General features: G+C 46.7%; 5 protein-coding genes across 5 annotated transcripts; 4 read left to right on the forward strand and 1 right to left on the reverse strand.

Moving 5' to 3' along the window:
- Positions 1 to 1,002: 1,002 nt before the first annotated feature.
- Positions 1,003 to 1,461, forward strand: L3040_008801 (uncharacterized protein; the record flags this gene model as incomplete). The annotated part of the gene is made up of 1 exon (XM_007291057.2): positions 1,003 to 1,461. One exon carries the CDS (start codon positions 1,003 to 1,005, stop codon positions 1,459 to 1,461), a length of 459 nt encoding a protein of 152 aa, XP_007291119.2.
- Positions 1,462 to 2,512: 1,051 nt separating this feature from the next.
- On the forward strand, positions 2,513 to 3,130 carry L3040_008802 (uncharacterized protein; the record flags this gene model as incomplete). Its single annotated transcript, XM_066157198.1, has 3 exons — positions 2,513 to 2,609; positions 2,889 to 2,960; positions 3,036 to 3,130. 3 exons carry the CDS (start codon positions 2,513 to 2,515, stop codon positions 3,128 to 3,130), a joined length of 264 nt encoding a protein of 87 aa, XP_066010304.1.
- Positions 3,131 to 3,618: 488 nt separating this feature from the next.
- Positions 3,619 to 3,898, forward strand: L3040_008803 (uncharacterized protein; the record flags this gene model as incomplete). The annotated part of the gene is made up of 2 exons (XM_066157199.1): positions 3,619 to 3,800; positions 3,850 to 3,898. 2 exons carry the CDS (start codon positions 3,619 to 3,621, stop codon positions 3,896 to 3,898), a joined length of 231 nt encoding a protein of 76 aa, XP_066010305.1.
- Positions 3,899 to 10,227: 6,329 nt separating this feature from the next.
- L3040_008804 (uncharacterized protein) lies at positions 10,228 to 11,176 on the forward strand (the record flags this gene model as incomplete). The annotated part of the gene is made up of 3 exons (XM_066157200.1): positions 10,228 to 10,325; positions 10,578 to 10,670; positions 10,828 to 11,176. 3 exons carry the CDS (start codon positions 10,228 to 10,230, stop codon positions 11,174 to 11,176), a joined length of 540 nt encoding a protein of 179 aa, XP_066010306.1.
- Positions 11,177 to 11,624: 448 nt separating this feature from the next.
- Positions 11,625 to 12,324, reverse strand: L3040_008805 (uncharacterized protein; the record flags this gene model as incomplete). The annotated part of the gene is made up of 4 exons (XM_066157201.1): positions 11,625 to 11,685; positions 11,738 to 11,823; positions 11,892 to 12,068; positions 12,148 to 12,324. 4 exons carry the CDS (start codon positions 12,322 to 12,324, stop codon positions 11,625 to 11,627), a joined length of 501 nt encoding a protein of 166 aa, XP_066010307.1.
- Positions 12,325 to 14,268: the final 1,944 nt, after the last annotated feature.

Consider the following 14,268-nt stretch of genomic DNA (forward strand, 5'->3'; position numbering starts at 1 on the left):
TTGCGATGACGGAGGATGGTGTAGTAGTGTGGTGGTATGGTAGTGTGGTAGTGTGGTGGTGCGGTGGTGTGGTAATATGATGATGTGGTGATGTAGTGGTATGATGGTATGATAAGGAAAAGAAAGAAAGTTAAGAGCAGAGGGAAGGAAAGATGAAGGTGAAGGTGGAGCAAGGGACGTGCGTATCACGTGCCACACTATCTATGCACTCTACATTCCCCACATTCCCCGCATTCCCCACATTCAACCACGGGCCAACTGAGCGAGGGAGATCACGGGAGCTGCCGTAGGTCATGGCAACAGTCGACTTAGCCGCGCGGGAACTAGGTCGACCAGATCGACTCGACGACGGATCATTTTCCGGATTATCACCAGTACTTCGCAAGTTCCATCTCTTAGTTCGGCCATTCTTCATCTCACCAGTGCCCAATATCGCTATCATACCATAAGATACTTGCGCCTTGATGACGGTCCACAAAGTGATCGGAGGTAATCGCCTCGCACTCATATACATATCTGGAGCTTGAAGTGGCCAGAATCGTGGCCCGAAATATAATAGATACAGCGTAAGATAAGAAGGATCAAGCTGCTGTAGTAATACATCCTATCAATACCATCATCCTCGTCACTACTATTCTACATCAAAACTGCCATTGATTACACCCACCAAATCATTCCTATCATGACCATTCCTACAGTCTTTCTCAACATTATCAACACTATCACCACTATCACTACTATAGCCTTCACCACAACCATTATCCTCCTCATTATTAGCAAACACTTACTAATGACTCCGGCGGAAGCAGACAATCCTCCCATCTACTCCCTATATCCGACAGCTTATTCTTCGCCATCTTACTCTGCCGTATACCGAAATTCTAATCTTGCCGCCAGTGCTCCGCGACATGCGAAGTCGTGGCTCCCACCCATGCAACCCCGAGCCTGGACCAACGAATACAGACGCGCCATCTCGTGTATTGAGGCATGCCACGAGCGATAATGCGTCGTCATATGGTCAAGGTAGCCCGGGCTCCGCCCAAGCCGGAACAGGTTGTCGTTCATGGCGCTAAGGACTTGGACGGCCGACTTCCACCTCTGGACGGCAGCCTTGAGGTAGAAGTCGGCCTCGTGCTGGACGCCCTCGAGCTCTTGCAGGTCGCGCTACTGGCCGCGAAGCCGGATGCCGGCGTGTCATCCTCCAGGCAACCGCGCCGCCCGTGGCCACCTTTGTGTCCTGGTTCTGCATCTGGGCTGCCGCCTTACGGCTGTGGCTGGACTTCTAGAGAAGGACGTCGAGGTGACCAGCCCCGCGAACTCGGTGGCGAGCAGCTGGGCCTCGTTGCTCAGCCGCTTCTCAGCTTCGCTGCCGAGTCGAAGTATCGCGTCGAAGCGCAGACGGGATGCCAGAAAAGGTCGTGGCTGGGAAAAGTATGGTTCGCCTTGGAGAGAGTGTATTGATACCCTTGCTAAAAGGCGAAAGAAGGATGCCGCGTACTTAGTTAAAAACCAGATGTTAAGATTTAGAAGATGGATTGTACAGCATGTGCCCGAGGTAAGCGTCGCAGTAAGCTCTACGACCTCCCATATGGAATTGGCAAGTGTCCCGTTGCTTTCGATCCCGATTTTATCAATCTGACGATGGTGATATGCTGCTGCGGCTCCCGAGGAGCGATTACGGTTGGATCTAGAGGTAAGGGGCGGATCGGAGCTGAAGCTGACGCTGACACTAATGGTAGGTTTAGTGTTGTCGTGTTTCGTGCTGGGATGGGACTTAAGGCTGGCGATGATGGGATGGCTCCTTTAGTGATGCGCCTGTCCTTATCCTCTCCCATCGTCCCTTTATCTCGCATCTCCTCTTATAAGACGTCGCCGATACTACGCATGGACACACCACCGCTCCACCGCGCCATAGCTCGACGAGCCGCCACTTGACGCTGTCAGCGCATCGCTCTTCTTCGCCATCGAGCGTAGAAAGCAGGCTCTCCTCTCCATAGTCCACGAGAGAGGCATATTTCAAAGTAGGTCTCCTGGCGACAGCGTTCTTATTCCTTAACGAAAAGGGAGGAAGAGGCAGATGCCGAAAAGGACGTTGATCTAGATTCGGGATTAGTGTCATCATTGCGAGGTAGCTAAAATGAATAGATGAATAGAAGAACAAGATTAGTTGTTAATAAAAAAATCTATAAAGAGAGATTCATCACAACTTGCTGACCTCAGTTAATAGACAAACGGAACAGATGAAAGCACGTAGGTGGTTGGGTGCCGCCGCGGTACGGAAGCTTAGGCATCCCGGACCTGCGCGGCCCAAAAACCCGAGCGGGCAATACCAAGATCGTAGAGAAGTTCAGTATCGTGGTACAATAACCTGGAGGCGTCGGGACAGTTAGTGACGGGTCACAGGGAAAAAAGAAGCTCGCTTCTAGCACTCCTACTCCGATCTCAAAACATCGGATCCATTTGTTGCTAGACTTGTCGAGAATCCTCTTCTTCTACCACGCAGTCTGATCCCATGACCTCGACCATTCCGCCAAGCCCCTTGCTATATTATCTGATTCCCTCAATCAATTTGATGCGAACCTTGTCGTTGACCCTGATCATCCTGCCAGGTCCTTTTCTGCAGCATACTCGCAGCTGCTTGTACTCGACCAGGCTGCTAAGCCCTCCCCTCTGGCCGCATCATCGTTTACCATCTCCCCCCAGTGCCGCACATAGAACAACATCGTCTTGTGTGCTAACCTGCACACGGCTTTACCCTTATCTTTCTCTGCTGCTGTTGCCGTGTGAGTTGATCCTTCGCAATCCAACTCCTCCAAGCCTAAATATCTCTTCCCTCAAACCCTGAGCGGCGGTCCTCGTAACTGTACGAGGCTAACACGGCGAATAAGGTCGGACCGCGGCTCGTAGTGTTCGAGAAGGCGAGGCTCTTGGAGACGGCGCGTGTTACGATAGCAGCGGAGGTATGTCCGTCCGATGGGAGGGAACGGCTTACGAGACCAGGAGTCATGAAAGGCTCACGATAGAGTCGATGGCAGAACCTGTCATGCTTAAAAAGCATCAGCTGAACTGCGGGCTGCCGTTCCTCCCAGCTTATAAAAGTGGTGACCGATCCAATTCAGTTGACTCTTAGCATCTTCGTACGTCGTCGGACTCTCGAATCCTGACCGACGATACAGCATCGAACGACGGTATCTTCGAACTCACGGCATTGATTCGTACCGCTTAAACCACCTACCTATATGAGTAACAACGCCAACCATACCAATTAGACTAACTACACTAATCACCACACTCACCACACATACTCTGTTATCAAGGACCGGGGATTAAGCACGGAGGAAGCTTAGCGCAGTTGCTGCCTATATACTCGATATGACTAGCAGAAGGATTCGACAGCGGAAGGGAAAGGAAAGGGTCGGTCTTGATTCCGATAGGAAAGGGCGAATGCCGAAGAGCGACTTAACTCCCTTTCTGTCATGGGCCATCTCATCCAAGACTGCATGCCTTGCGTTTGCGATTATTGCCAAAAGAAAAAGAGGCGAACATCGAAGAAAGGCTGAAGGATATCGATTTTTCGAATAGAATCTCGTCCGATGCTATAAGCGATTGATGGAATAGATGTTCAAAAAGTTCAAGCAATCCATCTCGAAGGAAAACCATGCCAAACGGAGTCTATCACCAAGAGATGTGAAGGTCAGCTCGGAGTCGGATGATGGCGAACTTCCGCCTTTAGTAAAGGCATCTCCCGTTTGCAAAGCGAAAGGACAACTCAACTCCTATTCTACCGTGGATTACCTATTGTAAGATAACGTGCCATCACCTACACCTTCTTATACGAACGGCCATTAGGGTACTCGGTCCTGACGCTGTCTGCTTTACCCCGCTATGGAGCTGCTGATTCTTTAATTCGAAATGGCGCGCTGCAATATCCCCTTCCCGTTTGTTCGTCTGTCCGTTCATATATTGGATCCTGACGACTTGCAAACGTAGCAGCGGCTACAAGAGAAGATGAGACGCGGGAGCGGGAGCGGGAGCGAGAGCGGGAAGTAAAGCCGATTACCGGAAACCCCGAAAGTAAGGCTGCTAGTGATGATAGATACGAGAAGACGGATGATAAGGATTAGGATTAAGTCGTTGCTGCGGTGAACATGAGATTCGACGACCTCACGGCAAGCAGCATTACCTTACGTATTATAAGGCAAATGAATCAAACATAGGTCAACGCACATCGCTTTCTATTCATTCATCTTGTTGCATATAATGCTGCGGGCACGGATTTATACATGTTTATACCTACCGGATAAGTGAGTAAAAATAATACGTACTAATAGCCGATGCTCCGTTTGTCACCGCTCTTACAATTCCATCTTTCCCTTCGCTTCTTCTTCTCGCTTTCTCTGTCTCTCTTGCAAACGCAACAAGTTATACGTATTCTCTCGCCTCCCTCCTCCCTCCTTTCCGTCCCTTCGTTCGCATATCGGTCTCAGATCTGATAGTATCAAAATTATATTAAATCAAGCCAGCTAAGCTATAATACTATTGCTCTTCGCTTCTTTCCATATTTTCGTTTATCTATTCCATCATTTCGTTGAATTCTTTTGTCTTCTTGTAAGCCAGTACCGCTACTATCACCGCTATTATCACCACTATCACTACTACCACTATCACTACTACCTCCCCTTTTCTCCTCTCCCCTCTACCCATCATGTCGCGTGATCATCCATTTACTGGCCGCTCGTCTCGACCGTTTCTCTTATCTCCGGCTCTTCTTTTCTCGTCTTCTCGATTCGACCTTCGGCTTAATCATTTATATAAGCCAGAAAACGACGAAGACTTTAAATATCTCAATCTTACGCAAAACGATATCGATAACGACTTCCAAATACCAACGTCGCCTCCTCTTCTTACTATATGCCCCAAAAGCGCAATCGCACCAAGCCTTCTTTTGCTCCGGCCTTTGCTGCTCCTAGCGGTCACGGGCCTAGCACTCGTGATATCGCCTTTTGGGACCGACCTCTGATGCCCCGATCGACGGGCAGATCACCACCGCCGAAAGCACTATCGCCGCTGCGCATACTATCATCACCACAAAAGAGATACTCGACGACGTTAAGACCGGCTGCATCACCAAGATCAGCATTATAGTCACCAATAAGATACCTACCACTAGGATCACCAATACCAATGTCACCACAGATGATATTCCCGCTAACGCCAAGACCGGTTGCATCACCAAGATCACTACGAATCTCGAGCGAGCACGACGGATCTTTTAAACAGATTACAATACGTATTTCTATCGAGGCCGAAAGATCTTCGGAAGAAAGCTCGGTGCGTGTTAATATCGAATGTGAATAATCTTTAGATAGAAATCCGATGCGTGTTTTTATCGAGCATAAGAGACCGTCGGGAAAGAGTATAATACGTGTTTCTATCGAGCACGCAAGATCTTCGAAAAGAAGGTTTGTTCGAGCTTCGGGCGGGCGGAAAAGATCTTTAGATGAGGAGATGTCGATGCACGTTTCGGGCGGGCACGGAAGCTTTTTAAAAGGAAAGTCGGTTCGAGTCTGGGGCGAGCGAGAGAGATCTTTAGACGAAGGGAAGTTGATGCAAGTCTCGGGCGGGCGGGAAAGCTTTTCGAAAGGAAAGTCGGTTCGGATCTCGGGCGAGCGAGAAAGATTCCTAGATGAAGAGAGGTCGATGCAAGTCTCGAGCGGGCACGGAAATTCTTTAAAATGAAAGTCGATATAAGTCTTAAGCGGGCGGGAAAGATCCCTAGATAAAGGGATATCGATGCACGTCTCGGGCGGGCGGGAAAGCTTTTCGAAAGGAAATTCGGTTCGGGTCTGGGGCGAGCGAAAGAGATCTTTAGATGAAGGGATGTCGATGCAAGTCTCGGGCGGGCGGGAAAGATCCTTAAATAAAAGGAGATCGATGCAAGTCTCGGCCGGGCGGCAAAGATCTTTAGACAAAGGGATGTCGATGCAAGTCTCGGCCGGGCGGGAAAGATCCTCAGATGAAGAGATATCGATGCATATCTCGAGCGGGCGGGAAAGATCCTTAGATGAAGAGATATCGATGCACGTCTCGGGCGGGCGGGAAAAATCCTCAGATAAAGAGATATCGAGGCTCGTCCCGAGCGAGCATAAAAGATTTTGGTGTAAAAGAACGAAGCGCAAGCATCGAGCGGAAGCCGAAGCGGACGCGGAATAAAAAAAAAAATATTAATCGAACATAATTTCTTTTTCTAATCTGCTTTTAACTAATTGTTCAACATCGGGCTCTTAAGCACTTTTGATAATAACGGAGTTCTTCTATTCCTAGCATTGCACATAATAATGCGCCGTGCTAGCTGGCAGCTGCTCGTAGAAAGAGAGCTGACGCTTTACTTTATACGAACTGCGGGCTTCAGCATTGACTCTTCCTATTTAAGCTTTCCACCTTCAAGTAAATCGGCTGACTTCAGTCCGGCCTTGACATTGGTCGTTATGCGACTCGCATAGCCACGCTATAAGCTGACTATAGAAGTCTGTACCTGCCTGACTTTCTTTTATAATATTCCCTTGACGAGAGATTCCTTTTTATTGTAATCCATCCTATCCGCAAGGAAAGGGCGCAGACGATAATAGCTTTCGCTGCAATACCTTGAATGGCTTTCTGAAGCCTTTTTGTCTGTAACTCCTTAGCTTAATACGTCGCCGTACTTTATAAGAGGTCTCAGGGCGGCAGGCTTCGCTTGCTACCCGCCCGACGAAAATAAATATAATGATAACGATGATAACAATAACAACCTTCAAGTAAATATACCGCTCATATGCAAGAACAACGCTTCAAGATAATATAAGATAAATATATACGATTTTTAGCCTTCGATCGGGACTTTGTTTACTCGCTTATTTATTATTATTTATCGTTTTTATTTTTATTTTTGTTTAATTTGCTAATTGCGAGCCAAACAAGCCTTAGTCCGTACAACTTCTACTATTAAGTTAAGTTGATCTTATTTAAGATCAATTCAAGTGCTTAGTTGCACGGACCTGCAACTGCGAGCCAAACACACCCTTAAGTCTTAAAGGAGAATATGGTTGTACCGGTTGAGCTTGGTACCGATTGTTATAGTAGTGCCAAGGCCTCACGGGCCATCATGCTTGTCCTTAAATCCGAGTTTGAGTTTTTAACTCCGACTTCTCCGTGTCCCTCGTCTAATATTCCTACGGCTGGTCGTCAAAACCAACATCGTAATAAGTAGCAGTACCAAGCAGAATTAATCCTTTTTAATATCGAAGCGGATAACTCGGAGTCTGACCGGCTTGATCCCCACTTGCAAGAATGAGTTTCAGCTATTAAAGGCGGCTGCGATCTAGGAATACGGTATTGCTTGGTCAATGGTTATCGGCCCTTTGCTTGGTCGTTAAAAGGGTCAAGACGATCAAGATTTATGCGACGTGACGAGACGAGATATGCTTTCCTTTCGAACGGTATTCGTGTGGCTAGCATATCTACTGATAAAAAAGATTGCAACGCTTTATATAATTGGCTATGCTTGAATTAAATAGATTTGACTTTATGTTTTGGATTATTTTCGATATAAGGACAGCCTGAAATACTGCTGGCCGCACGAGTTCGAAGAAACAGTCAAGAAAGCTGCTAAGGACGGATCGACCCGAGCGTTGCATATACCGGTACATATGCTTTTTTTATCATTACTATTATTATCTTCTTCGATTTTAGCTATGCATCTAATTTAATCCATTATCTATAATCTCTGCATTTATTTAATTTTATTTAATATCTAACCCGAAGCAAAGCCGCACGAAAATATATTTAGCATTTGCATCTCGAAAAGACGAGATGGAAAAAAAAAAAGGTTAAAGAACCCGAGGTGCGCGAAATAATTCTTAAGGCTTAAGAAGAGCATTACCGTGGTCGACTCGATTAATGAATAGAGCCGGAGCTAGAGCTGGACTTGGACCTGGACCTGGACCTGGACCTGGACCTGGAGCCGGAGCTGGAGCCGGAGCCGGAGCCGGAGCTAGAGCCGGAGCTGGAGCCGGAGCTGGAGCCGGAGCTGGAGCCGGAGCTAGAGTTGGAATTAGAGCTGGAATTGCAGTTTCCTTGCATTCTAGCAGCAGCAGCAAATATAAGTAAATATGCTATTTTATTTAAGCTGGCTGCCAATCTATGACAAAATGGTAGTTGAGTCGCTTTTCGGCACCGCACACCTCTTATTCGGCGGTCTTGATTACTGCATAGTAATCCTCCGCTATAGCATTAAAGAGGAAAGGAAAGGAAAGGAGAAAAACCGAAAGGGGGAGGGAGCTTATATACTTGATACTGGTTGAGGCTAAGAAATTCTTTAAAGAAGGGACATCGCATTAAAGGGCGCAAGAGCAGCCCGAAGTATCGCTATCAACCAACAACGGCAAAGAGAAACAATAGAGAAGGTGAGCGGCTCATTTAGATCGAGAGCTAGCAGCTACGGTATATTTGCTAGCTAATTTAGTGACGTGATCCGCGAAAGGACGACTTAAGGATAATGGTCGCGGCTGCTGGTTAATATAAATATATACAACGTGATTTACAAGAATAAATACTAACAAATATAAAAAACAAGATAAAGAAATACTGGCTTTTTAAGCAACCGGAACTGGACAGGCTACTTTCTCCGGAACTAGAGTTTTTATTGCCGTCAAAACCGGCAAGCTTATCTTCGACGACTTTAGTAGCACGGATGCTTGCTAGAGCGGCATCGGTGGCTCGGACGGCCAGCTCAAGTTCCTCGGCGATACGTTCTTCCGCAGCAATATGGTCGTGTTCGCCCAAGGCGCTGCGGAAATCAGAATTAAAAGTCGAAGGGTTTATTGATTTGAGTGAAGGAAGAAGGGAAAGAAGGGAAGATGGGAAAGGAGGGGAAAGAAGGAAAGATAAGAGAGGAAAGGAAAGGTAAGGTGAGGAAAAAGGGAAGGGGAAAGGGTGAGGGCTGATTTCCAGATTTATTTTTAAGACCATGTTAGCGCATTCAACTGCTTCTTTAAGCTCATTCCGATGCCGTAAAGAAACCATCCTCGGTACAAACTCGATAGTCTTTATCGTCGTTGGTCTTATCTTTAATCGACGCGTTAGTCTCGTACATCGGCATATATTTAATGCACGGCATTTTAGTGTAGCTAGTTTCCGCGCAAACCTCGAAGCACCGAGAAAGCATTACGTTCCATACGGATATCGATATCTTTAGATTTGACCTTACATTTACTTCGGAACGGGCGTCTTTGATACGTAAATAAACGACACCGACATAATCTGCTCGAATGTCGACACTTGCTTCCCTTTAAAGGTCCTCGCGGTCGATAACGACGAGTTTATATTATACTCGTGCTAGTAACGGCCTTGAGGATCAGCCGGACATCGATATCTTTAGGTCTAACTTCATATTTACTCCGGAACGGGCGTCCCCGATACGTAAATAAACGATACCAACTTAATCTGCTTAACGAATGACGACGATTGCTTCTTTTTAAGAGTTTTCGTGGTCGATAACGACGAGTTTATATTATACCCGTGCTAGTAACGGCTTTAAGGATCGGCCGGATATCGATATCTTTAAGTCTAATTTCACATCTACTCCGGAACGAGCGTGTACGACTAAAGACAAGCCTAAGCACCAGCAAGCGACCTTGACGGCGGTAGAAATTCCGATGAAAATTTACTAAGAAGAAATAAAGGCCACGGACACGGATCAGACGGACACGGAGCAGACGGACACGGAGCAGACGGATACGAAAGAAGAGGAAACGGACGAAAAAAAGGTAGAAACGGACCGCTTTAAGGCACTTGTGCTACGACGATGACTCTAATAAATTCTTAATACCATACGGATTCGCGAGAAAAAGAAAAGACGAATTATTAAAAAGCAGCATCATCAATCAGAATTTCTCGAAAAGCGAGATCCAAAAAAGCCAAATAGCTAACTATTGCTTTAGAAGCTGATCAACGAGACGAGGCCGACCAACGGCTTTAAGCTCGTCTCGTCGCTTGCTCTGCGGATCAACGTCGGCCCGAACGTGCCGCCCAATGGCTCAGCGTACGTACCGAGAAAGGTCCTTAATAAAGCCAACTTCATATCCATCTCGGAGAACAGGTTCTGCAGCACAAGAAAGATAGAGTTGAAAGAAATAGTGATTATCGAGCCACCTTCCGCAGATACACGACAGCAAGACCCCGCTTAAAATGGCCCTCGCCCTTCAACGCGTCGATTCTACCCTCTTTTCGTTAGAGCTCAAGACCTTGACGAATGCGGACTTCGATAGAAACGAGATTAGCAGATCGTGCCTTTGATTAAAAAGAGGTCGAGAAGGCGCTCGAGAATTAAAGGAGGATTTGGCTGACCGACAGACCCAAGGGCGTGTTCGAAGCGCTAATCCCAACGACTATCGAGCTGGAGGCCGACCCGGCGATATTCATTACGATAACTTAAAGGAAATAAGGACGCACTCGAGTTAGAATGTATACGGGCAAATACTTTTCGAGCCTAAGTCATGGAACTATATATACACCTTATGATGTCCGAGAATTACTAGAAGATGTCTATCGCGAGGAGCGAGGAAAGGATCTACTACACGGACCTTAACAAGAACGGATTGGCTGGCCCGTACGGCCGTACGGGTACATAGGTAAGAACTGGCATGATAGTAGGGTCGGGTGTTAATTATAAAGAGGACAATATCGAGTCTTTTCGTCGGCCTTGCTTACGATGCCCTTAATAAACTTCCCGACCTTAATGCACCCGTTGACCTGCGCGACCGCGAAGTTGACCATTACCGTATACAGGACCGGCATAGACGCAAGCAAGCATAGCATCGCTAGGACGAAAGGTACCCGCGATCTGCACGCTATTAGGATCGATGAAGGATGGCTGTTCGGGAACGGGCGACGGCGCGAACTTGGAAATAAACACGGTCCGCAAACCGAACACCGCGTAAAACTCTTTGCTCCTTTCGACGCTGAAATGCATTGCGATAATAAGGTCGCCGTCGAGATTACCGCACTCGTCGAAGCGGTCGATAACGTCAAATTCACGGATCGGGAGAAGATAGCCATCCCGTACTTTTTCGTCTACTTAGCAGAAAACAATCGGCATCATGAGAAACGGCTCGATGGAGATCCTCCAGTTGGTTGACTTGGGTTTCGACTAAGAATCGGACATAAGTGGACTTGGTGACGGCTTTTGTTTGCAGATAGGAGGAAGAAGAAGAGACTATGTCGGCGGCATAAAGGAAAGGGATCGGTGAAAAGTAGCGATGATGATAGACTATTGAGCTGTGATATGGTATAGAACTAAGGCTGGAATGTTGTTTGAAGCTGAGTATCTGTCCGTGCTTACAATTACTATTGTATCTGAAACAGGGTCGAGGTTAAGTGGACAAGAGGTTGGAGGATGATGAGTGTCGATGGCTGAAAGACTTGGACCTGGATTCGTATACTAATTATTTCATTTGATGCATCTAGCATTATAGCAACGCCAGCAACATCAGCAACACCAGACCCTTGCTATGCGCATCACGAGCTGCAAACTATCGACGTCACCTCCACCGGCCCAAACCAAAACTATGCTTGAACGATGAAGCTTATACAGCAACCATGCCACCCGTCTTCTTATACTCTTGCAGCCCCTCGGGAAACGTCGACCTGTTACACACTCATCAGACATCTTCCTTAGAATCAAGCATCAGCAACTTACGTGATTGTCTCCTCGGGCTCCCATGTAAGATAGTCTACGAAAGGAAACTCGTCCCATTCTACGAGATATTCCACGCCTCTCGCGGTCTATACGCTCGTCAGTAACGAAGCAAGGAATCCATACCTATGTATCTCACGCGACGGAGCGCACTCACTTTCCGACCGGCCCACACCCTCACCAGCTTGTATTCTTGGTATTGCCACCTCAGAGACCAGTACGGCTTCCACTTGGCCACGGCGCCGGGCATCGGCTCCCAAGTCAACGCGTCCGTAAAGTCTTCGTAGCACCAATGGATAAGAGCGTGTCGAGTAGGTCTGGTGTCGCCGGGTGCCTAGACAAGAGAATGTTTGTTAGCTGTGTGTAATCATCAAGGGCAAGGGCAGGAGCAAAGGATAAAGGAGGCAGCGTACGATCCGCATCTCGGTCGCGAGTATATGTTTGATCGTGTACTCCTTGGTAGGGTCATGGTCGGTGTCCTTCGATGGTGTGCTAAGCCGAACGCGTGGGCCACCTGAGATAGCTGGTTGCGTCTTTTGATCATGGCTGGTCAGTGCCAGAGCGGATTGTAAAGTTAAATGTGCTGCCATAGCTGGGTTCGCCTTGAGTTCGAGCTTCAGATTACCTTCGTTCTGGAGAAGTGATGAAGATGATAATGGACTAAAGCAGTTAATATCGCTGCAGGTAGATGTGATGAAAATCTGATGTTGGTGTGTTGTGAACAGGAAGTAAGATCAAGAGGATCAGAGGAAGACAAACGGGAATCGTTCATTCACAGCCGACCCAAAAAAAAGAGACGCGCTGTGCCGCGCGACGGAGAATTGAATATTGCGGAGCGAGGGCACGTGAGATGGCGGGACCAAGGCAACTCAGCCCTCAGCCCCAACCCAGCTTAGCTCGATCTGATAAGGAATCCCAGTCGAGGGTAACTAAGGTTCGGCCCGCCTCGAACATCTTCTTTGCGTACTACGTAGTACTTAGGCCTGTACCGTAGTATTATCGTTACATGATTGGTAGTACTCCTGGCACAAGGGCCCTGGCAACGGAAACCTCTACTGTAGAATTGCGCTCAGACAGCGTATGTACGTTATTTCGGGCTTGTACCAGGTACGTAAAATAATGCGTTCAGAGTACCGAAACCAAATGACGAGCGGGCCACGTCCCTTTTCTGCAGTGCTCGACGCATAGTCAATAATAAGAGAAAGCAGAATGTAGAATCAATGCAAATTGCAAAGGAATTAATTGTGTTTACTTGTCATTTACCCCAGCTTCTCATCAAGCGCATGATAATTATTTCGGATCATCTCAATTCTATAGTTGCACGGACGTGCAATTATGAGCCAAACAAGCTCAGCTAGCTGCTTCCGCGAAAAGGAGACAGCAGAAGCTTATATTTATCTAAGCAACTATCCACTTGTTTGGTCCGCACGAGTATCGTGCGGCATAAAGTCTGCCCGCTTAAAGCGAAAATCTTGAAAATGCACAATCCTGCATCTTATTTAAAGCAATTCTCGCTTGGGCGGGCAGACTTCATGGCCGTAAAAGTCGTACGGATAAAACAATTAAATTCGGTTTGAAAAAGACGAATTAATAATATTTTTTCTTTTTCTTCTCAACCTTTAATCTTTATTTTCTATCTCTATCAATTCCTTTTAGCTTTCCGGTCCTTCTTAATTCCTTCCACCTTTATCGGTTCATCAATATCGACCGGTACCGATAGATTGTGTGACGACACGCCAGGTCTCTTGAACGTATCTCTATATGCGCTAAGCTACCTTCTTCCTTTCTCTTTACCTTGCATCTTTTCCCTCGTATTCTTCGTATTTTCTCATTCCCTTCTTTCGACCTATGAATCATAGTTCACGAGTCCTTGGCGCTCTTACCTTCGAGTATATAAACCTCAGCTACCTTCGACCTCTACACTCGGTAATTATTAATTCTAAGTCATTACTTTAAGATCTTCCTAAGCTCCTATATGAGCCCCGCGCTCTCGTGAGTTCCTTTAAGTAATCGCTTAAGGTCGTCACAGATTGCTTAAAGAGATGGATACGGCTCGCTTAGCGAGCCATATATATAAAGACCCCCAACTTCCCCGTAAACACTATCGTATAGCTAGTCAATGCAATTCCTTCTAATCATATAAAATGGGTTTATTCTTTTAATTCTCGAAAAGTGATCAGAAATCAGATACTATCCAAACCCATTGTTTTGTAATTGCAAAAGACCACGTGCTCTGCACCTTAGTAAGATACGAGGGAAGAACGTTCGCTACTAGCGAACCGATAATCCTAGAACTAATATTAAGTCTTCTTTACCGCCCTTTTCTTATGCTACGACGCCTCTTCCAATGTTGCGCCATCATACTTCGTCTTTCCTTTTCTAAGATTCTATTAATAAACATGCAGAATAGTATCAATCTTAAAACGATTAACCTTTGAAAGAATACCAACTTCAAAAAAACGGCGGCCAACCTTAAAAAGATTGACCCCAAGATAAAGAACCTCAAGATCAACTTCTATACGTACTTTAATATC

Source organism: Drepanopeziza brunnea (genome assembly GCF_022702325.1).
Source record: "Drepanopeziza brunnea f. sp. 'multigermtubi' strain 214-2 chromosome Unknown ctg18, whole genome shotgun sequence".
Taxonomy (NCBI): Eukaryota; Fungi; Ascomycota; class Leotiomycetes; order Helotiales; family Drepanopezizaceae; genus Drepanopeziza; species Drepanopeziza brunnea.